Source organism: Ischnura elegans, chromosome 11, assembly GCF_921293095.1.
Source record: "Ischnura elegans chromosome 11, ioIscEleg1.1, whole genome shotgun sequence".
In the NCBI taxonomy this organism is placed as follows: Eukaryota; Metazoa; Arthropoda; class Insecta; order Odonata; family Coenagrionidae; genus Ischnura; species Ischnura elegans.
Window position 1 is genome coordinate 29,088,695 of NC_060256.1, and position 25,941 is coordinate 29,114,635.

The following is a 25,941-nucleotide window of genomic DNA, read 5'->3' on the forward strand; positions in this document are numbered from 1 at the left end:
ATTACGCCATCGATTTTCTCATACCTCAAAAATGAAGTCAGAAACGTGACAATGTATTACTTATATTATTCCCGAAGCTAAACGAACGAAATCATCTCTAGTTGTCACGACGACATATTCGAGATGAAATCAATATATTATCCGATGCTTAGGGCAGTGACACAATTGGAATTTCAATAAAGACCGTAATTTTAAGTGCAGCTTTCAGAAAATATAGCAGAAAAGGCCTAATTTCTCTATCTTCGGCCAATAAAGCACAACGATAAGAACACGATTATAAAATTTTATTTTAAGATGTTGCAGTATTTTCTTTTTATCCCCACGATGAAATGAAAATAGGGTACAAATTTGGATATTTAATAGGGCAATATAGGAAGATGCGCTTGGGAGCGGTCGGCTTGAGACGGACGACTTCCAAGAGCCTACAGCACAAAGCTCCAGGAAGCTTGGTCGAACATCTGACTACATCAACCACACTGCCCCAAACCGGTCCATTTCCCGTCTCCATTCCAGCTTCCAGGATGACCACTTTCCAGGGCGACGAAGGAGGACATGGATGGGCTCATGAAACAATTTTATTCTACATTCGATCGTGATAATGGGCTGGAAAATAAAGAGAGCCGTATTTTTCCTCTTGTCAATCCGTCTTCCACTTATCAAATTATTTACGGGAAAAATCGAAAGCGTTAATCCTTTCGCGAGTAAATTGATGATGGGACGGACTCATGTCTAGCGGGTGACCGCGTGTCGGCCTCGCTTTGATCGTTCATCTAGTTCGTACTCTTGTAAGTGATAACCTCCGTCAATGGGCCGTTATCCCTTTGCGATTAAACTGAAATTAAACTACCAACTAATGAAAACCTGGGCATCAACTACTGCGTTTTTATCATAACATTAAGGGAGGAAATGGGCGATTGTGGTAAATTTTTTTCATCTTTCCCTCCTCTTATATTTTTTCCTTTATACCTTCCGAATTATTTAAAGGGCTTGCAATAAGGGGTACCAGGGAAGAACCCCATTTCCAGAACGTGTTATGCAAGAGAAAAGGTAAAGTGTGGAATTGAATTAATTAGCACATGAGCAAGTGTTAAATTTTTTTTCCTTCGGGACCGATGCATTGCTTATATTTTTTGTTCACTTGCTATAAAAATGCAGTTTGCTTTACAAAACACTGGTATTCGTTGAAATATTTTCCAAGATTTAACCGCCCATAACCTGGAATACCACAAACTAAACGCGATTACAAGACTAACACTAAGATTCGCGATAAAAATTACACATTAAAATCACTACCGCTTCACGATCTCCAACTCTGGTCCATCACCACAAGTCAGCACACCGTTACCACACCAATATGATGCCTTAGGGTAGGAAGTGAGTGAAGACACTTTTCGTAAAAATTTTATTAAGCAAAAATAAAACCTCGCAAGTGCCTAGTGAAAAAAGGCGGTACTCTAATAGGCGACATGTGAATAGGTTGGCGGTGACGTTACCCAGTCACCGAGGAAAAAAATGAGGAAACACCGGAGGAAATTCTTTCAGCCACACCAATATTCATACTTATTGCGTCATTCTTTGCTTCTGTCTTAAGGCTTGGCCATGTCATCAAAGAGATAAGATTTCCATGAAGGGAGACTAGGCACTTGAAGATAAAGGCGCCAAAGTTTTGACTACAAACTAAGGCCGAATCTGCACACATGTCCACGAGGTCGCCCACGAATGACTTGATAAGCTGAAACGTTAAAGAGATAACTATGATAGCAAGGGTCTAAAGTAGGACCTCCCATGCGGTCACGACTTCAATGAAATTGCTCAAGGGATGCGTTTTCAGGCACATAGAAGCCTTTCGAGAGATAAGTAGAAGAAAGATACCAACAAACAAAAGGCAAAAATATGCTTTCATGTAGTTGAGAAGTTTCAATTATAGAAGAACTTGATGGCTGAATGAAACGGTGACTTCTTTCTATACTTCCACCAAATCTGTTCACTTAAGACGTAAAAATTAAGGCTGAAATTTCCAATGAGGAAAATGAAGACATTAAATAAATAATTGCTTTTATACATACAATAGGGATGGGCGAGTACTCGAAAATTCGAGACGAGTAGTTATATATTATAGAGCTGAAGAGGCCAGTAAGTTCAGAAAACTGCCAACAGTGAGCGATATCAGCAAAGTCGAGGAAGAATACATAATTACACTATTGAAAAAGTACTAAAGCCAATTTCAATTGCCGTATTGGTACTGCTCACGACACATTAATTTTCATCATCTCCTAATTCCTACACAATTACCACCAACATTTTCCCTTTTACATCAGGACAAGTGTTCAGAAGTGAAAACGTAACATGGGATAGGAAAAATGTGAGTATGTTGGTACATACATTATGATTTTGCCTCGTCTAGTAATTACCGCAGCTCATACGACTCGACTTGACTTGATACTCGCGATTAGTCAAAACTCTACTTGAAACTAGATTCGAGATCAAATAGAACTACTCGCACATCCATGATCTACACAACAAACTATTTTAGAAAAAAAAACTGCCCGATGGAAACAATTTTCGTCTGGACACAGGACAACAAAAAAACCTAAGCATTTTTGTACTGTGGAAGTAAAAAAAAGTGCAATGCATTCAAAGTAAATGCACACACAATGGCGATTACACAGGTAAATGGCAATTTGGATGAAAGAACTGGATGGGTCCATCTAAACAATATCCTCAATAAACTTGCACCATCCGTCCGTTCTTCTAACATTTTAAATATCATCAGCAAACGCCGAGTTGTTTTTGCAGTTTAAATGGAAGGAATTATATGGTATATATGTCGCAGAAAACTATTGCGAGAGGAACTACTAATACTAGCCCAAATGCCCCTTTTATACCTATACGAAAAATTTACGGAAAAATAAAACGTTTGCAACACACTACCAATACTTCTTCATTATGTTCAGTTTCCACAGGCAATTACGCCAAAGTAAATACCCGCTAAAATATAGTCAACGGTAAAATATAGTAACTATTCTTTCTCATTACGAGATTAAATAAGAAGCAAAAATAGGTAACACAAGACAATGATCCTATGTCCTTCGAATGAGAGAGAGTTAGAACGCAAGATTTCAAAGAAAGAACATTACATAAAAAAGCTTTCACAGCGTCACACACAATGCACACAAATTGAGGCGAAGAATAATATTTTTTCCTCTATCCATAAATCAGCCATCTTAGAAGCGTGATGAACCTCCAGGGTCAATGCACGCTAGAATAATTCTAGAATAATTTCGACTTGAAACCACACTCGACACCAATCTAGTCCTTGACAGAATAATAGCCTTAACAATCCAATTATAGCCTTACGATTAAAAACCATGATGACAGGAATATCAAGAGAATACTTTTCCGGACTTCATATAGAAATAATTAATGCAATCCTTCCATTGTTCGAACACGAAATCGAAAGGTTATAAAAAAAATAAACGATCAGCGTTTCCACGGATGTCAATTTCGGCGAATTAGCCAAGCCACGTTTTATTCTTTCTTTAGCATAAGTGCGCATTAAGAAATAAAGACACAACCATGTGCGAATTTTTCGGAAGCTGTGCAATAAAAAAAAAATCAATTTTACCACAGAAACAGCAAAAACTGTCTTTATTACGCAATAGCAATGAGTCCCACTTCAACACACAACAATACCATTGTTATTACAGTACAGAGTGAAAAAATCCTCACATCTTTCCGTGACGTTATCCTGAAAAAACAATGATTTCCATTATGTTTTCTTCACGCAGTACGACAACCAGCACTGAAAATTTTAGTGAAAATAAATAACGAGAGAACAAACCAATTTGGCTGGTAGGCGTCATTTTTTTGATAAATTAGTAAATAAAACAGAATACATTTTCTTCGTGAAGTTGGGGGCCGCCGACCACTGACCTATCCGTCCAATTTCGGGTTGCCAAAATTTTTCTTAAAACAACTGCGATTTTCCCTGATTTCCCTCACATGTATCATAGTCCACGGCACATACCTGTTTCCCATCTCCTCTGACATAGCTTATACATATTTCTTTGATTTATCTTTATCCCAGTAAACTCTCTCTCCCACTTCCCCATTTACTACTTAATTTCTCCAATTTATTAAAAAAGTTATTATAATAAAGAAAGAATAAAATGTTCTAAAAATTATATAGAGCCAAAACAAAAATAATTAATAACTTCAAAAAATCAATTAAAATAATTAAAAATTTAAGAAAATGCCATCTTTATAATCTATGAAAATGTTCAATTATAGGTTTAAGTTTCTGCTCACACAAACACACCCTTACCCACACAACACAAACAAATGCGCACAATAATTAATCCATTGTTAACTGGCTCGTTAGGGTGAACTTGGTTCATCGGGACAGCTATATCGCGCCTACGGCGCGTCACTTAATGTGATTAGGGGCAATATGCCCTTCTTTGAAATCTCGTGATCTGACTTTCCCTATTTCGAAGTACACTGTGGATATATGCTTAATGGTCGTCGCTTACTCAATCTTCTAATCAAGCAAAATAAAAACCATTATCAGCATGAACAAAATTAAATTTACATAGTGGCTATTATAAAAAAAGAACTTGATGCATTAAACGCCAAAATTAATTGAAAACCATTTTCAAGAAGTGCATCTTCAAGATATCATGCAATAGCAGCCGTGGAATACCAACGGTCAATTGCTGATAAATTGATGAAATAAAACAGAATACATATTTACTCTTAACAGCTAATAAGGTAACTATGTAAGCAGTCACGGAGATAGTGTCATGACTGAAAATGAGTAATACAATAATAATTACGAATTGTTAATTAGTTACAATAGAAGAATATAATATCAAATCAAAGATTGACCATACCTTGGACTAATCCAGTGGACAACGGAAAATATAAGTTGAATAGAATGTTTTGGAATTACGCAAAGTGATGAAATTCAGGAGAAAGCGAAAATAAGGGGACAGTTTTGAAAGGAAAACGAGAAAAGGTTAAGATGGACGCGAGAGAACTCGTTTAAGCGCATTATGTTTCTCAAAAATATCCTCTTAACTATCATTCAAGGAAATCTTATGTCCCGGAAGCTGAGAAAAATGTTACACAAGCTGAGATTGTGAAGTTTGTCCTGACTTAAGGGTACTGTCTATATCATTCGCGAAACACAACGACACTGTTTTACTAAAATAACATGTTACAAAAACATAACGATAAACACAAACCATGATGAACAGATTTAAATTAGGAAAATGTTATGAAAGGAACCAAAAAAATATGCCCACAGTACTGTGAATAAGCTGAGAAAAATCGAAAGAGAATACAAAATTCGCAGGGTCAAGTTCAATATAGCATAAGTTTGAACAATTAAACTAATTAGATCAATTATAACAACCAACAATTTTACAATCTTATCATGCCACAATTATATTCAAAACGTTGAAAATAGCTGCATAACAGTCTGAACCTAGGTGAGAATAAATCAGTGAAAATTAACTAAGCGATAAAAATTGATTGCTAGAGAACCAACTTGAAGGAAATGTTGAATACTCACGATGGAGCAATTAACCTTCGTCATTTCCTCTAAAATTTTATTTTAATCTAGCAAAACGGGATTCAAATATCATTCAGTGGACATAACAAAATTTAGCTATTCAATAATTACAACTGATGATTTCAGGCTAAACTTCCGGAAATGTTTCCATTATGAAAAATAAAAAAAAAATAAAGTTTATTAATTTCCGATTCAATCATATATTTAATAAGGGGAATAACTTTCACCCACATGGATTTTCATGAACCTGAGCAAACCAACTTTCTTTCAAATCTTTCACGATGCAGGGAAGTTCGCTGAAATATAGTGAAAAGAGTTCCGATATTAACCGTCTACCTCATTAAACTTTTTCTCATGAAGTGAGAGATAGGGCTATTGACCTTATTTGAATGCGCCTCGAATCGACTGGCAATCATTCATCTCTTAAGTCCTTTTCTGCGAAGAGCTATCGAAAAAAGGCACGCAATCGTAATCGGTTACTCAGAACCACCACGCGAAAAAGCGCCGAACGCCCGGCGAAGATGCTCGCGCTCCCTGCGTTACACGGGCGCGGGTTATCTGCCGAGACGGCTTTTCCTCGCTTTTTCTTCTAGCCTGGCGTGCGGCGTCTACAGCCTGTATCAAACGAACATTTTTTTCGTCCCTTCCGAGCGACAGCTCCAGCAATCGCGCCAATGATGGCGTACCAATGATCGCAATCCAGGTGGCTTCAGGGATGGAAATCCCATTCCTTTCTCAATCACTCGATACATCCCTTTCTCCGTCGCTGAAACAATGAAGGTCTTTCAGCCAATCAGAACGCACGGCCGAAAACAGAGACTGTAACACTTTACCAGTTGCATTTCAAAACAAAATTTAATTACCAATTCCAAGGAAACGATTTATTATTCCCCAGTTAAATTATAAAAAATAATGAATAAGCGTCGGCCTTCTTGGGATTTATTCATTTCAGAGAACTATAGAGCGTAAAAACGAAGTGTTTCATTTTTAATTGTGACTAAAATCCGAAAAGAGAACACCATGTAGTTTATTTTACTCTATTGCCTAAGTAATTTCTCCTCTTGTCAACGAAAAAACTGGCATGACCACGAAGTTAAGACGATTTTTTTCGACTTAAAAAATCTAACTTTCAGAATATATAACAAGGAAAACTGAAATTTGTGAACGATAATAAATGGCAGTACATCAAAAGGAGGACATACTAATAAATTTCCATTAAAATATACAATCTGTGTTTTGCAATGGGATCTTATTGATGTGGAAAAACGAAAAAAAAAACTTTTTTACGTTCTCTATTTTTCCTATATAAAGTAAAACTGAAATTAACAATGCGTAGTTGCGACTGCACGGATCTACCTACGTTGTAGGTATTGAAAATTTTAAGTGCCAAACCACGTGCGTAAAACTACGGAAAGTGAAAATGGGATTGTCTACAGCGACGATTTTCCATGGGTATTGTGTGCCTTCTACCAAAAATTCGAAATTGAGATGGATAACTTACTTGAACTCATGTTAACCTCGCACATCAAATCTCGGAAATCGTCCGCCGAGGCGTAAATTCCATTTTCTGCGAAGAAGATACGCAGGGAAGAAGACGAAAACATGATATCTCAACGGCAAAAAAAATGTCCGTCACCCAGGAAACACTGAGATGCCATCGTATGACTCGGCGCATTATCGTCCTTAAACTTGAAGCTCTGCCGCGCAGTCCGTCGCGTTCGAGATAAAACGGAACACGAAAGTGTCAATGCTACGAGCAGAGGAGATAGAGGCCGATAAAAATATACTCGTCGCGCATCAGCTGAAGCGAAAACGAAACAACACTTAGATGCACGCGAGCGTGCGCTTCCGAATCACTGTCATTAAAAAAAGGAGGTACGTTAGCGACTGCGCGACCCAAAAGAAAACTTTCGCGTTTTTACTTTTAAAAATGTATAGACAGCCAGTTTGTAGAAAAAGCACCAAAAATGAAATCTAGCATTCACTTTCCATTCGACGATGGAAGACCAATCCACGCAGCTTTAACGAGATATCATTTTGGAGAGGACACTGCATCAGAGCAGGTGGATATAGACGATAAAAACGCCTGCTTTTTGTCCCAAAGGAAAATAAAGTAAAACGTTTCTATAAAAATTGCCTAAAATGTGAAAACTTACTCAGGTGTAATATTTGTATTCTTTCAGATACAGGCAAATGTTCAATAGAGAATACTCTATTTACCCTGAAATATTCAAGTCATCATCAACATTAGTCAATAATTCTAAGATTGGTTTGACGCAGCTCTATTCCTCTCTCCTATCTGCTTTCATTTTCATAGCGACGTATTTCATTTCTTTTAGATCCTTTATTATGACAAGTTCTATGTAACTCACTCGCAGCCGTCCCTTACTTCCCTTCCACCTTTCCGTCTTCGATTGCTTTCATCAGGCCATCATGTCTCAATATGCGGTCAACTAATTTTAAGTTCTTCGTTCTTCTCCGTAAGGTTTTAAGAGGAGTTGTCTTGTTTCCTCCCACCCTTCTTAGCACTTCCTCATCACTTATTCGGTCGATTAATCTTTTCCTCAAGATCATAACACTAGTTATAGGCGAGCAATCCCCCTTAAAAATGCCGGTTGAGAGGGAGGTATGCGTTTGAAAAGGCTGACTTATCACAATTTCATTCTCGTTTCCAACGCACAATGAGAACCTTTTTTCCCTAGTTTTTCCAACGGCCTATCGTTGGCAACATCGTCGCATCCTAGACCTTCTGTCGGGCGACCTCGTTTCGCCACGGCGTTCTCTACGAATTTCGAGGAAGGAAGCGAGCCTTCACTCCTTCCATGCGCTTCGAGCGGCTGACTTTCTTCCTGATCCCAAAATACATGCATGGCGACCGACGCGGGTGTTCCGGTAGCAATCAGAGCCTTCTCTCGCGTGTGGCCCACAGGGGAAAAGTTGGGAGGGGCAGGGGCAGTTGGCAACCGCTCCTTCTGCACACCCCTATCTGCACCCCATCGCCCATTCATCTCTTTAGACAAAGTGATACGACTCTATCCATGATAAAATATTAACGACAAATGTTAAATTACACTCTTTGTTATCTATTTTATAACACACCACCGACCGTGGTTTCGACATTTAATGTCATTTTCAAGGTGACATAGAATGTCGATACCATGGTCGACAGTGGAGTTTAATATGAAAGTGTGAAATTACCATTTGAAGTTTATATTTTATCATGGAGTTATTGCATTTCCACCACGCCATGCCATAAAAGATTTTATATAATGCGACTTTGTTCAAACCTAAACACTACTGAATTACACAAGTTTGAAAATAAGTATTATTAAAGAATTCAAACGGTTAAGTTAGGGTTACAAGGAACATTATTCAGATTAGAAGAGATACGGACCGCGTCTCCCCCCTCCCAGCTAGGACTTCTAGCTATCGCACTCATCTCCTTCATTTTGTTTAGCTTCCCTGAAAAAAATGCATTGTGATAGAGGAAATTCCGTCTTCAATTAAAAATAAGGCTTAGTGCCTTTCATTGTATCGATTGTATCTGATACAAATTCTATTCTCTTCCTCTCCCTCCATCGCTTACCTAATATTCTTCCTTCTAACACTGTTTTTAACACCCCGTCCTCGCTCAGAACTCCCTCAATCCAAACTTTCCGTCTTCTCTGTATCTCATCCAGAGGCTTCCACTCCTTAGCCACCATGTCCAGCACTTCGCCGTTCCTCCTCACCCTCTCCGTCCACTACAACCTCTCCACTCGTCTCCTTACCCGCATCTCGGACGCCTCCGTCCTTTCCCCGTCCTCTTTCCTAATACATTGCATAAATTAGAATCAGCGATCACAGGAAAAGCTGTTCAGAAACGATTACAAACCTCCAATATCTGGTGCTAAATGGACGGATAGATAGAGAAAATAGGTAGAGAGTAAGTCTGAAATATTGACAGAAGAAAATGAGTTACGGAGCACCATGAGCCAGTGGAAGATCCGGTATATGGGGCATGTTATAAGACATGGCGAATACGTTGGAGGAGAAAAGAGAAAACGTTGAAGGAAAAGTCCTACGAAAAAAACGATATATATAAGTATTTCAGGCATGCGAATCCAGACGCAAGAAATATGAACACCATGACACGAAGAAACTAGCTTGGTTAAGAGATAAATGGAAGGCGCAGTGTACTGACATTCCGATTACGATCAATGAATGATGATTTAAATCCGATAAATAGACGAGTTCACATTGTGAAAATACATCTTCTTAAAAATTGATTGAACTAATAAATTATCCATGTTGCATGTCATCGACTGGTTTCGAAGTGTAAGACGTCAATTTCAAGAGAAAACTCATTAAGTGAAGAAAGAAAACTTTAGGAAAAAATAAACAGGATGGAAAGTTACTAGGTCGTATCTTTTTTTATTAATCAAATTTATAGCCTAATCATCACTCTACTTTTTACTAATTAATTGTATAGCCTAGTCATCCTTCTTCCCAAAACCCCTCATAATTCTCCCTACTACCATCAGCATTGTTCAGTTAACCTAGCATTGTTTTAACGCAGCTTCCCACTCCACTCCTTAGTCTTATCTTCTTATTTTTACGTGGAATATTTTTTCCATCGGAATAATCAATTTCCACAAGCGAACCCAAAATTAAAATCCGGTTCATATGCAATGCTATGCAATAAATTTGCAACTCTAACTACACTATCATGGATACGTTGCCTAAAATTAGATAATCACAGTAGCCATACGTATCTGGAGTTAAAAAATTGTAGGGAGGACTAGCAAGTCCGTTGAAACCCCGCACCCTAATCGAAAGGGGGTACGAGGTTATATTTCGAGGGATCGCGTGACAGGGCGTCCCTATCCTAACACCCCCAGAGAGGCTTCATCGGCCCTATAGGGGTCGAAAGAACCGGTTAAGAGTTCGGACTTCTGTTCGCTTCAGTGCTCCTGGACACCACGCCAAGTTAAACACTATGTTGACACACAGGCCTCCAAAATAGGAGTGTGCCATAAGTTTCGTACCATAATCATTATAACTCTAGAACTCATGACGACTCCATAAAAACCTAAAGGCTAATTATTTTCAAAGATTCTTCGAATAATGATATAGACCAGTAAAGATCGATATAAACTACGTCATAAAATACAATTAATGAATAAAATAAAAGGCACCCCCTGCCAAACACCCTAGAGGTGGCTCGCAGGGTAATTTGTAGATGTAGATTTGTAGATGTAGGCAACTCAACTCAACCATAATGGTTTCTTTCGTTCATTGATCCTGTAACCTACGGTCCATTTTAAAAGTATACTATACCCGACTTTGCAGCAGCTTAGCTAAGTAACAGCTCATCCGATCTCTAGGCGATTTGCATCAAAATAGTGCTTACTCTATTCTTAAGTAGAGTAAGAAACGATAAAATTTTCTGACGGGTATGTTAGAATCAATGTAGGCAGTTCGATTGTCGGACAAGTAACGTCACGACCATTGAAAATAGCACTGTCGCGTTTGAACCGCACCGTTAGGGTGCGAAAGTTTTCAAGGTGACTTGTTAGCAAAAAAATGAAAATGTTGAGCTCCACAGTGTTACAAGTGATGATAAACACATAAAAGTGTCATAAAAATAGGGAAATAGCCTGTCTTATCGAGTTGATATCGATAGGGCAGTTTGATCAACCGTCCATAATTGCTTTGCCAAGATTTTAATGGTCAATGATAACAAATATAAGAGTCATTGGTTATTTTGGGAAATAAATTTATTTCGGCAAAGGAAGGTCGGATACATCTGCGTAACACAGATGCCTTCGTCTCGATGTATTCGTGTGATCCATTAAGCTTGTGACTCTGGAAACAGTAGTTTGTTACATTTAATTAGTATTGCTTCCAATTTTTTTTGTAGCATCGAGTTGACATAAAACCACAGACGAGATAAATAAATACGTAATTCCTCAGCTCTATAGCAACGCACATGGATACGTAAACACACTACGTGACGTCAAAAGATACAGCTATGATGCTGCAGTACATTTCTCGAGAAGGCAAATTCCACCTCAGATGCTGGATGAGAAATTTATCGAATTCGCTTCCGCTAATATTTTACTTTTGCAAGAGACTTGACATGTCTGAGTGCTGGCGTCATCTTTCAACGCCATGTCCACGCGACCCTTGAGAGGTCATTTTCACAGGTCACTCCGTCTAACTGATGCCCATCGCTCTCCCGCAACATTGTAAACTTCGTTTTCACGCTACTCCGATCAGCTGTTCCCATCAGAGAGACCCTCGTTCTTAATTATTCCGCTAACATCTGCTGAATTAATTTTAACCCACTTACCTGTCATCCCCGCTGACATTTGTTCTACGCCTCAAACAACCACACTTACGGAAACGAATCACACCTGCTCGACCGGTTGTATTTTCCAAATATCGCGACGCACTCAAAAACAGGCTTTCCAAAAGAGAACCCCCCACGGACATAGTTATATCATTACTCATGGAAGAAATCGTCGCAGGCGGTACTTAATGAATATTACAATTCTTCACAGTGAAACAAAATTGAAAACTCAATTATTTTAATGTAATCCGACCCAGTGGCGTAACTAGGAATATGCTTTGGAGGGGGGGGGGTGAGAGGGGGTGGTGAAGGGCGACCTCCCACCCATCACCTCTCTCATCACTCTTTAGGAAAATTTTGGAAAAATGACATCCCTGAAAATACATTTTACATAATTTTAGCACTTAAAATTAGGATTTCATTAAAAGGTTACGCTAAAATTTACTATAAGTCAAAACTAGACAATAATTTTGAATATTATTTTTATTTCTCTGAGGCTTTGGGGGGATCTGTCCACCTTATCGCCCCCTCAATAGTTACGCCACTGATCCGATCCAGTTTCGGATTTCCTAGGTTACCACCACCCACTCCCTAACTAGAAAATGGCCCGGAGCTGCCGAAACTTGGGTCGGTGAACATGAAATGAAGGGCGGCGATTAAATGGTGCTTCACGATTAAGTATATCTTACTCGTAACGTCATTTTTTGAACATATAAATGGCGCGTTGCTCCAATCATCCGTTATTACCACTATATTCTCACAAGTATTTCCATTTTCTATACAAAATGTCACCCATAAAATATATATTTTCCAACCACCTTCCATAGCCTACTCGAGATTATCAACTTCACCTTGGATTCCCTCGAACCGTGGGGACCCTTACCATAATTACCTTGAATGCACACGCTCATTTGCCCAACCACTTCCCCCAACACTATCTTCTTATCCCCATCAAGCCAACTAAGACCACTTCCTCACTGGCCAGACATGTAAAGTACGAGAAAGGAATAACACTACGGATATGCAGAACGAGTTTTTATCACGAGAGGCTTCTAATGTCCTCTAACCCTTCCAATCCGATGTAACTTAACGGTTTCGAAAATTTTAAAATTCAAAAATAGGAATTCAAAAGCGATGCAGTTAGAAGTTTACAGTCTGGCACCTTTTAAGCCACCATTCTGGCGTTAGCGTTTATTCCCTGAATAATTCCCACCCATAAAGGAGATTCATGACGGATCCAGCACCTAGTGTGCCTAGCCATCTACATAATTAGTTCCTTTACAAAAAAATAACCGTGTACCTCTACAATCATCAAATACGCATGGCAATTTACTGGAAAACCAATTTATATCGTCTTTCCATCCACGTTCAAGAAATAAACACGAACATAAATTTCCGGACATTAACGGAAGGCACTAAGGATATAACCCACAAATAATTATAAACAAGCATTATGACGTAGTTTCAAACATTGCATTTTTCAACACTAGACCCCTAAGAAAAAAGTAAGCATTTATTTGTAATACATACACCAAGTACTTCTTATCTATTCCGTTTAACAATAGTCTGTTTCAGAGGAAACACTGAGTTAGCAGTTCGCAAAGTACCAATAAAATTATTCTGCTACCATTAAAGCAAACGGAGCAGGGGCAATTTAGGGCACATCATTTTCAGGCACTGTTTCGCAAATTAACTAAATTGGCTCACACCAAAAGAAGTCTCCTCGGAGCGCAGTTACGTAACGTGCTTAAAGATGACAGAATGGCTCATTCACTCGAGAGACATCGGCTTCAATTCTTGGGAACCAGTGATCGTGCGACCGCCTTCACACGACTTATTACGTATTCCAAACATTACCCACCTAACAACATAGCACACTTGCAACTTGTTTCCATAGAGAAACAACAAAAATTAAGGCTCCAAATCCAGTACTCTACTTAGTATGTTGAAGTAAATTAAATGAAAGTTAATTTTATGAAATTTAATCCTTTGATAGCATCATAACAAAAAACGGATGTATACTAGAGCCTAAAATAAATTCGCAGCGTGAAACATAAAAATCAATGGTACTTATCCCGACTTAATTTTATTTATTTATTTATTTATTTATTTATTTATTTATGGGAATCAAATGAAGAAAACAAGCCAGAGACTCCGGAGATTCCTATGTATACTCAAGATAAATATGCATATTCTTAAACACTATAAATAATTCAGACAGGTAGTAACTTTGAGTAAAGAAGACATACCACTCGGAAAACCGTAGCAGCCCCTTCAATTAATTTTTCAACACAACCCACGGCCATCGATTCAGGAGTCGAGAGCGTGCAACGATTAAGCGATAAGCCCATTGAACTGAATACACGATCGGTCCGCCTACGTAATTGCAGAAATCCAGGATTGGTCTCTAGTATTTCTAAACCATGAGAGCACACGCAAAAGGAAAAATAAATGCATGAAAAGTTAATCAATGCGATTTAAGGTAATATATTCATGACTTGTGTGACCACGGTCCGAATCGTACACAAATGACTCTAATGTTCGAGCCTACATCGGCTCCGAAACAGAAAGTGGCTAGATGATTGGTGGAGGCTACTGACAGCAAAGTTCATTTGCTGTACACGAAAATCTCCTAAGACGCCACGGCCCAACGCCCTATTCGACGGACGGAGTTCTGTACCTACAATTAGTGCCCTCATAAGCAATCGAGCAAGGATCGGGCATCCTCAATGAAGTCCCCGATTCCGGGCTTTCGGGCCGAGGGAGTTAGGGCCGCTATACACGGCAAATGATTTCATTCGCATGATCATTCACCGTGTATGACGGAACAATTCACGAATGAACCTTCATGCGCATGATCATTCAGTGGAAATTAGAACATGTTCTATTTTGCTCGCATGATCCTGTGAATGATCACGTGATCATTCGCCGTGTATAGCGGTCTTTAGAAGTCAACACACTATCTGTCACTCCAGCCTAATCCCTAGAAACAAAACATAGCGGCGAAGCAAAGATTGGAAACATCCAATAATGAACAAGAGACACGTAAGTGTGATAATTCGAGAATGGATGCATTAAATTTAACTCACCTCGTACCGCCATAAATGAAATTATTTAGCTAGTCGATATTTAACTTTCATTTAGCGTCCTTGGCCTTTCAATTGCGTCCACTGAAAAAAATCCCTCCCATCAGCAGTGTCATTCCATTTATCATTATGAGCCATCCTTGCTGGTATAAGTGGCTTGGGGAGGCCGACGTTCATAATATGTAACCACAAATAGGCAACCAAAGAACACCTTAAACAATTCCATTCGGTCCGCAAGACTATCGCAAGTAAATTAATACAATGCATTAAAATTAAGCAGCAGGAAGGAGTTAATTAATTGCTAATATAGGTAGAGCTTGAAATTATTTACTGGTTAAAACGCATCGTGAAAACACTCGTGTACGTGCCATACCTGACCATTCTAAATAGCATATGCGGTCAAAAGGCGCGAAAAGGTAGCCGATCCCTCGGCTATGTGCCACACTATACTCGAATTTTCAGGTCCGACAAAAACGGGAGATACTTCATCGAACAGAAATGTATTGGAATCCGTTTACCCTCAAACGATAGAATAATTTAATAAATACTCGGTCGAACACGGGCCACCAGATCTATCACAACGCTAACCTAATTTCCTTGCGTATTCCCCAGGAGTTAACGGCTGGTGTCCCAACACCTCCCGCCAATCGAGTCGGCTTGCGGGGTAGTATGCAGATGTACTCGCGGACCAACGGTTGCCAAATTTGATCACACACTCAGGGTTCGGTGACGAATTAAAGCGAACGGTAAGAGACTATTGGGCGGGAGGGAGGGGATGACGGCTGCAGCATTTCCTCGCCGTTGGGGGAGGAAAAGGGAGGAGGCTGTGGCGAGATGAGGAACAGAGACGGGACGTCGCCGCGCGTGGCTTCCCCCTCGGCAGGAGGGGGGCAGGTGCAGAGCCACCCCCCCTAAACACATCGGGAGGCGGATATCCCACAAGGCTACACAAGGTCCTGGGCCCGAACGGATGTGGAACCATACCACACCCTTTTACGCAAATTAAAAAAAAAAAGGCAGCTAAGGCACGTAGCCAGAACTTAGCTTGAGGAATGGTAGGAGAGGAAGGTAGGGGAGAACCTTGGCGTCTACGGAAAGGGGTGGGGTGAAGATCTACCTTCAGCTGGGGCTAGTCTCGTGTCGAAATATTTTAAATCAGCGCTCGACATCTGCTTTCACACAGCCCATTCCTATCCCAACTCAACAGTAGTTAGATTCACCTCTCACCTTGATATTAAGCCATTAACTTTCCCGGTCCCCAAGCAGAATTTTATACGAAACTTTACATATCAGACTCAACCCGAATTAGTAAGCGATTTAGTAAGAAATTTTCTCTCGGGAAATATTTGCACTATACGCAGGGCCAACATGCACGGTACTCCATGGCCATCACGTAGTGGCTGGGTTTGGCATTGCGCTAGCAGTAACAGTAATAGTAGATACGTATTCCGATCTTTGTTTTTGATTCTATAAAGAACGTTACGTAATCATTGCCCTTTTTAATTCTACGGCCTGGGCGGCATTTTTTACGGCTTTTCCGGCGGCCGGTGGTGAGCGCTAGAGCATTACTGACCCCGAACCAGATCATAGTGCCATAGAGAACTTGATCAAAGAAACGAAATTTGTGCCGATTATAATCACATTTGTACGAGGCCCGTACTTCACATTATTGTCAAAACGGTGACAGTGATCGTAAAAATGTCGCTGAGCCAAAAAAACAAGCCGAAGCGCGAAAATAATCATCAGAGAAAGTTCTTCACTCGACTCCCAGTTTCTCAACAATCTACAGATGAGGTTAAGTTCAATTGGAGAGGTTCTGACTTTCCCACATTCTCCAATTACCGCATGCAGTCCTCCTACCCACCTAACCACAACGGCAAGAGTGGCATCGGATGTCGGTCAGCTCTCACCAGTGACCAACCACCGAAATTCGCTGTCGCTCTCGGATCAAGCCTTTAAACGGCCAAGGTGGCCATCAAGGAAGGGTGACGGTTTCAGGCGACAACCTCTTCAAGACAAATTTTAGGAATAAGAAAACATCAATCAGATGATTGAAATTTTATTGTGCCGTAACCAAGACGCTTGTCTATTAACATAAACACCGTATACCACTCCGTGCGATATGGCCACACTCAATAGAGGAGAAAATGAATTTTAAAAACTAATATGGTAGTACTGAGTATATTTGAGAGAGTTCTCAGCAGTTAGAGGCAAAGGAAACATTGTTCAATGCATACAGAGGGCGAGCGAATGACCAAGACTTGAGATGAATGTTCTGGCAATACAATAAATCTAAACGTTTGACAAAGGGTGAAAAGTCATCGGGCACAAATATAAAAGCTCTTGTGGTTGCTGACATCAAAATAAGACCACGTTTATCGTCATATTTCAGTTCTCTCTCCTTAGTAGAAACGTAAACCTTCAGCATTTGACCAAAGACAAAACCTTAGGAAATTTACAAGAAAGATATAACAAACTCATAAGTGGTCATAATTCGTGCACATACTCTTGAGTCTTGATCCTAACCGAGGTGGCTTGTATGTACGATAAGGTTTTATAGGACTACTCCTGTCATGTTATGCAGTCGAGCATAGGGTTCGAACTGGAGGTCATATGAATCACTTAGGCCCATATTTTTCACATATTAGGGCGAATCTGTTCAGAGAGACAGTTTAACATCATTGGCGACCCTTAGCTGGGAAGTGGATATGCATTAAGCGCACCGAATTTTACGCCGAATTGAACCGAGGAAGATTTGAGAGGATAGTCATAGAACCTCTAGGGCCTGGGTCATTAAGTCAAGTCGGAGCCCAAAGCCTCTGATGTGCAAAAGAAATCTTATTTAAGCATCAAAAATATAATAGCAAATGCACCATGACAAGTGGCATGCATTTGCAATCTGAGAAAAGAAAATTGTCGGCAAGTATCTACTTTACACTAAGACAAAATTATTGTTAATAAAATTAAAAAAATATAGAATATAAAATAAAATAGTGCCAGACCCAAAATGAATGAGGGATTCAAGAGTTGACGTCGATAATCAGAGGTATTCTGAATGCCAGTCAAACATGATGTTGAAATATAATACCAATCACACATGAAGTTTCTGAGCAAACCGAAACACTTCTCTGGCGCAAGGAGATAAAGCGGTATCAATTCCGCTCCCCCAAGTCGGGACACGTTAACCGTCACTTCAAAATTTCAAGGGTATCCCTGGCTAAGGCCCAAGGGAAGTATGAAGCCCGCGACCAGGCAATTCTCATTCCAAGAGATCAACACAATTGGAAGTGGTTCTCGACGCCGTTTGCTTGTCGTCAAACGTATTTTTTCCACCAAAAATACATCAAAATGTTAAGATTGGGTTAGTTTCTCAAATTATCACAGTCAAATGACAAAACACCAAGAGTCGGACAATCATTTTGCTGGCATATAATTCAGCAATGTTTGCGCACAGACCTAAACAAACAAAAACATCCAAAACCTCCCTTTCAAAACAATAACAAGAGAAATCGATAATTTTATGACCATGAATTCCAAGAGACATTGCGCCACTCCTCCTGAAATCCACAGAATTCGGGGAGGTAGAAGAACGACACACCAATGCATAACCAATACTGTAAGCAATAAAACGAATGTACCCATTTTTTTCCGTGCACACCAACGACGGAAAGTTCTCCGAATGAGAAACGGCGATAAAAAGACACGGATAAGCTTCAACTGCATCGTCGTTTCGCATGATCACTGCCCATCACGAATAGAAATAGGACCACAAAAAAGGCAAATTTTCCTGGCACAACTGCCTCTCCCAACGATTTAACTACAGAAACACAAATCTCGCAAATATTCGCACCTCCCACAAAACCAACGAAGGAAACACAGGATGAGATTCACAGATACTAACCGACAGCTTATTATTGATTACGGTGAGCTTTGCCTCGCGTGAAAACAAACAGCCTCGATGACAACAAACAAGAGTATTTTCCGCAAAGTGAACGCTAAATTACAGCCATTACCGATGAAAAATTGAAAAAATAATAACGCAATGGAACAAGAAATTGACCGACAGTTATGAATTCAGAAATGCACACAGCGAGGACTAGTAGCAAACAAATAATGTGCGAATAAGCTATTAAATCATACAAAGGGAAGCTAAATGTTACGAAGTAAACGATATGTGAACGATAATTTGAGTCATAGTTCGACCCTGAATGCAAATAAACATATCTGTGTGGACAATATCACCGTTACATCATCTACTGACAAATACACAATGAACAGCAAAGAATCTTAACGAAAAAATTCACTATGAAGATTGCTATGCGATAGCCTTCCTAAATTTCATCGGCAGTTTCATTCATGCATCATAAAAATAATCACAGGGACTTACGCTAACTTTAATCCTAGTCCATATACAAATTTGACACGAGAAGCACTGTTGATAAACTACCCTAGGTAGTCACATTTTCGCGCTGGTATGTTAACAACAGGAACACCGCGAATATGACGATTGTTCTTAACTAACTCATTGATCATGATTAATGATGCCTTAATGAACACTATTTACACAAGGCAGAAAAAATACTTTGGCATAGACAACCGCACACAAAATTGACCGCACGGCTAATTCCTAATTCAGCACTTGCAATTACGAGCTTAACTAAAACGATCTCTCCAAGATGCAGACCTAAATAAGGGTTTGGACGAGGTAGGTATTTGTTTTGGAAGACCAGCTGATTATCGAAGCTTACCTTTCAACATAGTGAGGAGTAGAATGCACGAAATCTCCATTCTGAATGCACTGCTTGCAGTAAAATGTCCTTCTAGAACTATTGCACATAGGGCACTTCAAATAATTAGAACTTATTCTCGTAGCAGATTCATCTATAGAAGAAGTTAAATGAAAATCCGTAGGAGCAACACTACTACCGTCCGAACTGGTGGCCGCCATACTACAATACAGTACGTCAGAGGGCGAAAATCCAAAGCGCCAGTTGCCAGCTGTGCCGAACGGGAAAAATGGAAACAGAAGCACATCGATGAACAAAATTCGTCTGCTAGATGTTGTCTGCTTGAGGTGGTAGCCTACGAAATGAAATAAAGATGTTTATGTACGAATTAACGATGTTAAATTGTAGAGATTTATTTTAAATCATTTTTCAGGATCTTTTTAGTACTTATAAACAACAAAATTCTGCAAAATGAAGTAAATTCTTCTTTAAGTGGGGACGCCACTATTTCTTTTCTTTGATCAGGGTGATACAGTTCATGGACACCGAAAGTATCTACTCGCATTCATGTCCAGGCTGCGCTTTAAAAACAGGGTGCTAAGTGAAGGGTTTTAAACTAATTTTAACACTCCATTTTTCAAAGAAATATTTTGTAAATTCATGATTTTTCAATAATTTGTTTTCTTACATGAAGGGGAGAAATTGTTTTTTTTTCCGGGGGGAGGGTAGGTGGGGACCCGGACCTCCCCCTTGCTACGCCACTGTCACAGTCCACATCAAAACTTCGCATTGATGGCATTCGCAATTAATTATACACAGGAGCAGCCCACTGACAATGAGTGTAACGCAAACTATTCAATATGTTCACCTTTCCACTTATGTTGTCTCTCCTCCTCAGGGATTAGATTCTATTTTCTTAGAGAGAAATGAAAAGTTTATTTGGAAGATTTGAAAAAGTAGTTTGACATGTTCTCAAATAGTGAATTATGGATGGAATAAAGACATCTTGCCCATTATTTGCACCCCATTGGAAGTTTTGTAGGAGTCAAGAAAAATAATTATACCTAGCAAAATGATTTCCAGCCAGATTTATGGTGAAAGTCTCAGCTTTATCTTCTTTAACTGGGGTCAGCAACATATGGACATTCATATTGCCGTACAATCAATAGCTGTTCAATATATCTTGCACCATGATTGCTTTAGTACTTCATGTAACTGCTAACATAATTACTGATTTCTAATTAGAGCTCACAAATAGCTATGACAAGATCAACATGTAACTTGAAGGGCTGAAAGGATGCCAAATCTTATTCTATGGTAGTAACCAACAGGGTATCGACCATTAAGAAATACATCAAACGAAATAATGTTCAAGACAATGAAAATGATTTTAAAGAATTTAGATAGATTCAGAGCATTGTTTTTTTTTTAATTTTGAATAAATAGTGAAATAATGACGTGCTGAGTTCCACATAACCAAGCTTTACATGCATGAAAAAATCTTGTATATATTTAAACTTTTGAGGTTTATAAAAAGTTAGTCTAATTAGTGGGGAGATGCCTCAAGAGTAGCAGTGTTGCGTGTATAAAGCACGTTAGCACAATCAGTTAAAGATGAGAGAACAATACAAAAATATACCATACTAGTGTAGGAATCAAATGATGAAATTGCATTCTCCACTTAGAAATCAGCACTTATGTTGGCAGTTACATGAAGGTTATATAGTTCGGAATCACAAAATTATCACCTGCTGAAAAATAATTTGGAAGGAGTAAAATATGCAAAAAATAATTTCTCCGGGGCAAACTGAACAGTGGATCATGTCATAAAAATGATGCCTAGTTCAGAATACAGAGCATGTCAATTAACATACTGACGGGTGCCTTCAGGAGTTAGCTCTCACCCAGCACAGAAGCAGACCATAGTATAGCATATTCTCAGCAATCCTGAAGGGAAAAGTTGAAAGAGCGCTATGAAGGGGATTTTGGATCATCTCGCAACACACCATTGGCTTCCTTGAACTAATATTTGAACTCTTGTCTATCAGCAGTGAGTGCTCAGGCAATTAGAAACCAATAAACCACTCCATGAAATGACTGAGCACTAACACGCAGCGGTAGCTATGCAGTAGCCATATTCAGGGTGAAATTCAACAGCTATTTTAAAATACATTTCAGCTTTCAGCACTCACTCCCCCTGAAAAAAATCTATGCCTTCCCACAAGTTTGAGCTTCCTCTCCAAATACGTATTATTTATAGCTACCGAGTTGATTCATCTGTCCTCACTGTGATTAGTCCGTTTTGGACTCCTGCTTTTGAGGTAGGATCCAAAACCATGTCCATCATTGAATATGTTTGGTCATCTTAGCCACAAATTACTCAAAGTAAGGCTTCACCAGTATTCAGCTATTATTTTTCATTGCACAGAGGAGTTGATGCCAGTTTAAATTGGCTGAACTTAATGTACCTTAAATTATTGAAATTTCTTTACTTCATAAGCTACTTTCAATGTTTCATCTTATTTTATATGCTACATACACCAAGGATGAAGTTTGCCATGACAAATTTTTTGGCTTAGCCCAAGATTCAAACTTGGATTTCTTTGAATGCTTGTAATCATACAAATCCTAGAATTAATACAAAAAAAATGATTATATCAACAAAGTCAAGCTGGATTAAATCATGTTTTCAAAGCAATCAAATCAAAATACATACATAATAATTTCCTATGTTTTCAATTGCTTAAAAATGAGCGGAAGAAACAAAATATTAATGAAATGAATAATTCTTTAACAATTAAAATATTTATTTTTTCAAAGATTGAATCAGTCACAACAGCTATATTTTGCTCCCATGCAAATTAAATCATCATTCAATCTTTCAATCAGCAGGTTACACATTTTCACGATTACAGCCTTGGAAAACATTCTTTTTGCATGTGATATATATTTATATAACCATGATGGAGCTGATTATAAATCCAGAGCTTTTCATAGCAAATGCACTGCACATGTTATGTGCTATAGACCCGTATCATGTGTGAACAGCACAGAAACAAAGCTCCATTGATTCCTTGCTTGTTATTAATCTAAAATGGGAATCACAATGTTAGGCAATAAAATTACAACTTAATCATAACCAGCACACTAAAAATGTGAAATAAGAAACAAAGGTCTGGCCATAGCAATATAAAACTATCCCCAAATTTATTGCTTCTTTATATATGGATGGTTGCAAATTGGAAGCAATTACTCACACCCTTCGTTAATTATAAGGCTAGAGTAACACAATAACCTACATTCCATCTCATGGAAAATAAATACAAATTGCATATAAATGCCTAAATGCCCTCACCTTCACCTAAGTGAATCTTGGCATTAAGTGGAACGAAATGACAGAATTATCTTGCCATTTCCATATTCTATGAAACGAGCTGTAACTGAAGAGTTTTCAATCTAGTAATTCTCAAAAAATAATGAAATGCATGAAAAAACACTGAGTAAGCCACACATGATATTGGATCTACTCAAGCAAAACTTCAAGCCTACGAAGATGCACCCATCCATAAAACAATATCCATGAACGGTTTTTGGAAGGTTGAGGAGATTTTAAACTTTTGCAGCTCCTTTGGGTGCAGTGATCTTTTTATCACACCATCAAAAAGATAATATCTTTTACCAAATCACAGTCAATAAGCTTCTCCAAATAGTCCTCTAAACTCACACACATTCCCATCAATGGCAACCCCATCCTGTGACAGGGGGATAAAACCATAACAACCATTTTCAAAACCACACACACCTTCACCCTAGTATTTCACTCAAGGGTACTTTTTTCCAGTCAACACACACCCACAGCAAGTAGCACACACAAAATTACACTCCTTTCAGCATTCACACCAAAGCAAAAGATTCAAAATGCGGAGAGGACTCTCAATTGGCAGGCCAGGAGAAGGAACACATACCGAGTTAAACACAGATTTAAACTTTTGTCTGCATGCCTCGGCAGCACAAATTTCTCTGTCTCTATTTTCTTAATTTTTTTTTAATTCTTTACACGCACTGCACCTGAGAGAGAGAAACTCTCAAAAAATTATTTTCCAGCAAGATTCCGATGCGAAATCAACCAAAATGACACTTTTTAATTTCCTCCCACGGTTGGAAATGGCCTCCTCTTCCCCTCACTCGCATACTTTGGAGACCATCTTCTCCATCTCGGCATCCACCTCTTCAGGTGTTTGCGGTTTGGTGGGTTCGCTTGGAAGCGTGGCACTTAAGATAGAAGGCTCCGCAGGGGCACTGCCATCAGCCGGAGTGGAAGCCGAGAGGGAGCCGGGGGAGGAGAGCTCGAGGGGGGAGTCGGCCAGGTCTTCTAGCCCAGGAGGAGGTTTCAGCTTGGCCAGCTCCTCTTTCAGAAGACGAAAATGCCGCTGAGGAAACAGAAAATGAACAAAATCAGATAGGAAAAATAACTACATAATTTAGTTGCAGTAAGTAGTAGTATACAGTGCTTTGATGCTTGAGGTCATACTTGACACCACCTCTCCAGGGTTTCTACTTAAACTTACTGTATTTGACGTCATATAGGACGCACCTTTTTTTCCAAAATAATATTTCAAAATAATTACCTGTATTATGCATGTGAAGGTTCGACCTCCATGGGTTAATGCTCAATACTGACTCCATTTTATTTATGAATATATATTGATATTCAATTTTAGACTTGTAGTTCATTATATAATAGGAGTAGAATTATATTATTGTTCAGCTCAAAGCTACTATGTGATATTTATTTTTAATTTATTTTTTATATATTTTATCACTTACTATTGTTTTGCTCACTTCTGTGACAACAAAGAAGTTGGGAGCGAGACATCGAATGAGCTTGATTGAAATCATGTACAATCAAGCTGGTTCAACATCTTGCTTTGATTTATATGATCGTAAAGATCTAAAAGGAACTAACTTAAGTTGTTGGGGAGCCATGCCTTCATGCAGACTTTTTTCTTGAGTGTACCATACTGAAATGAGGGTGAGTCTTTTATGCTATCAAAGGGAAATAGTGAGTGATTATTATTAAAACAGCAAGGGGAGAATCTGGAAAAGAATGACAAAGTACTAAGGAAACTTACTACTTGTTATTTACTACATCTTAGCCTTGTGTTTATGACTACAACCCAACATTTTGTGATATGTTAAGCTGGAACTCCTTTGGCATCCAAGTAGGGCATATTGCTGAAGTATTGCCACTTGTCTACAAATACATGCACAATTGAAATTCATTTAGCATCAAGTGAAGCGTTTGAATTAGCATTTTACTGTGTGCAACTTGGCAAAAGAATGAAAGGAGCCAAAGTAATATTACATCATAAGGCCTGTGGCATTTTTTAGAGTAAACCCCCCCAAATATTCTGGAAACCCCCCCCAGAAATTCCTCTTGACATCCTCCAAACTTATCCACTAAACTTCTCCTACTAAGGACTTTTCGCGCAAAGGATTTTCGCACAAAGGCCCTTCGACTCAAAGACTCAGAGACTAAGTCTCGGAAATCCGAAGCTGCTCGGCGAAGCAGCCCTCCGAAACAGCCAATCTGGAGATCAAGACTTATATAGCAAGTACGGCGGAGGAATGCCTCCAGGGGACGTGGGTGCTGAGGCATAAGAATCCAGTTTGGAGTGAGAAGTACTCCACTTTGCCCTATCATAATTCTCTCCCCCTCCAAGACCTCATCCTACAATGCCATTCACCTCCTTGACTTCCAATGGCTTGCCTAAACCCTACATTACACCACTTGGCTGTGTCTCCAACCCAGAAGATAGAGAAGGAAACCCAGCGGTACGCTGTTCTCCTCCAAACCCTGGTTAGAAGACGAGAAGTGTTCCAGAGGTTTCAGTGAACACAGGTGCTTCCCGGGAAATTTTTACTGTTGCAGTTGACTTGGACAACGCAGTATTCCGCCCTCTTTTGCTAAATTTCTCCCCTTCACCCTGCCACTGTTCCTGGTTGTGGCAGCCCTCTTGCTCATGGGCCTTCGTTGCGGTGACATTGGTCGACTGAGGGTGTGATTTCTCAAAAATCATTTTTGGTGCTGGCAGGCATACACAGCTTTGTACTTAGCTTTTCAAATTATTGGTAATGTTCCTTATGAGATTATTACTCATCATCGTAGATTTTTTGCAATACTTTTAATTTTGAATATTTCTACTTGGAATACATTTT

The 25,941-nt window shown here is 39.1% G+C and overlaps 2 protein-coding genes across 2 annotated transcripts in view; both read right to left on the bottom strand.

Moving 5' to 3' along the window:
* LOC124167780 (beclin 1-associated autophagy-related key regulator) overlaps positions 1-19,957 on the bottom strand; it is a 135,600-nt gene extending 115,643 nt beyond the window's left edge. Inside the window, exon 1 of the mRNA XM_046545796.1 lies at positions 19,744-19,957. Within this exon, the coding sequence (XP_046401752.1) occupies positions 19,744-19,943 (200 nt within the window). The 5' untranslated portion in view covers positions 19,944-19,957. The remainder of the gene's footprint in view (positions 1-19,743) is intronic.
* Positions 19,958-22,508: 2,551 nt separating this feature from the next.
* The window catches only part of LOC124167598 (baculoviral IAP repeat-containing protein 6), a 127,705-nt gene continuing 124,272 nt past the window's right edge, over positions 22,509-25,941 (bottom strand). Inside the window, exon 63 of the mRNA XM_046545578.1 lies at positions 22,509-24,152. Coding sequence (XP_046401534.1) covers positions 23,904-24,152 — 249 coding nt within the window. The 3' untranslated portion in view covers positions 22,509-23,903. The remainder of the gene's footprint in view (positions 24,153-25,941) is intronic.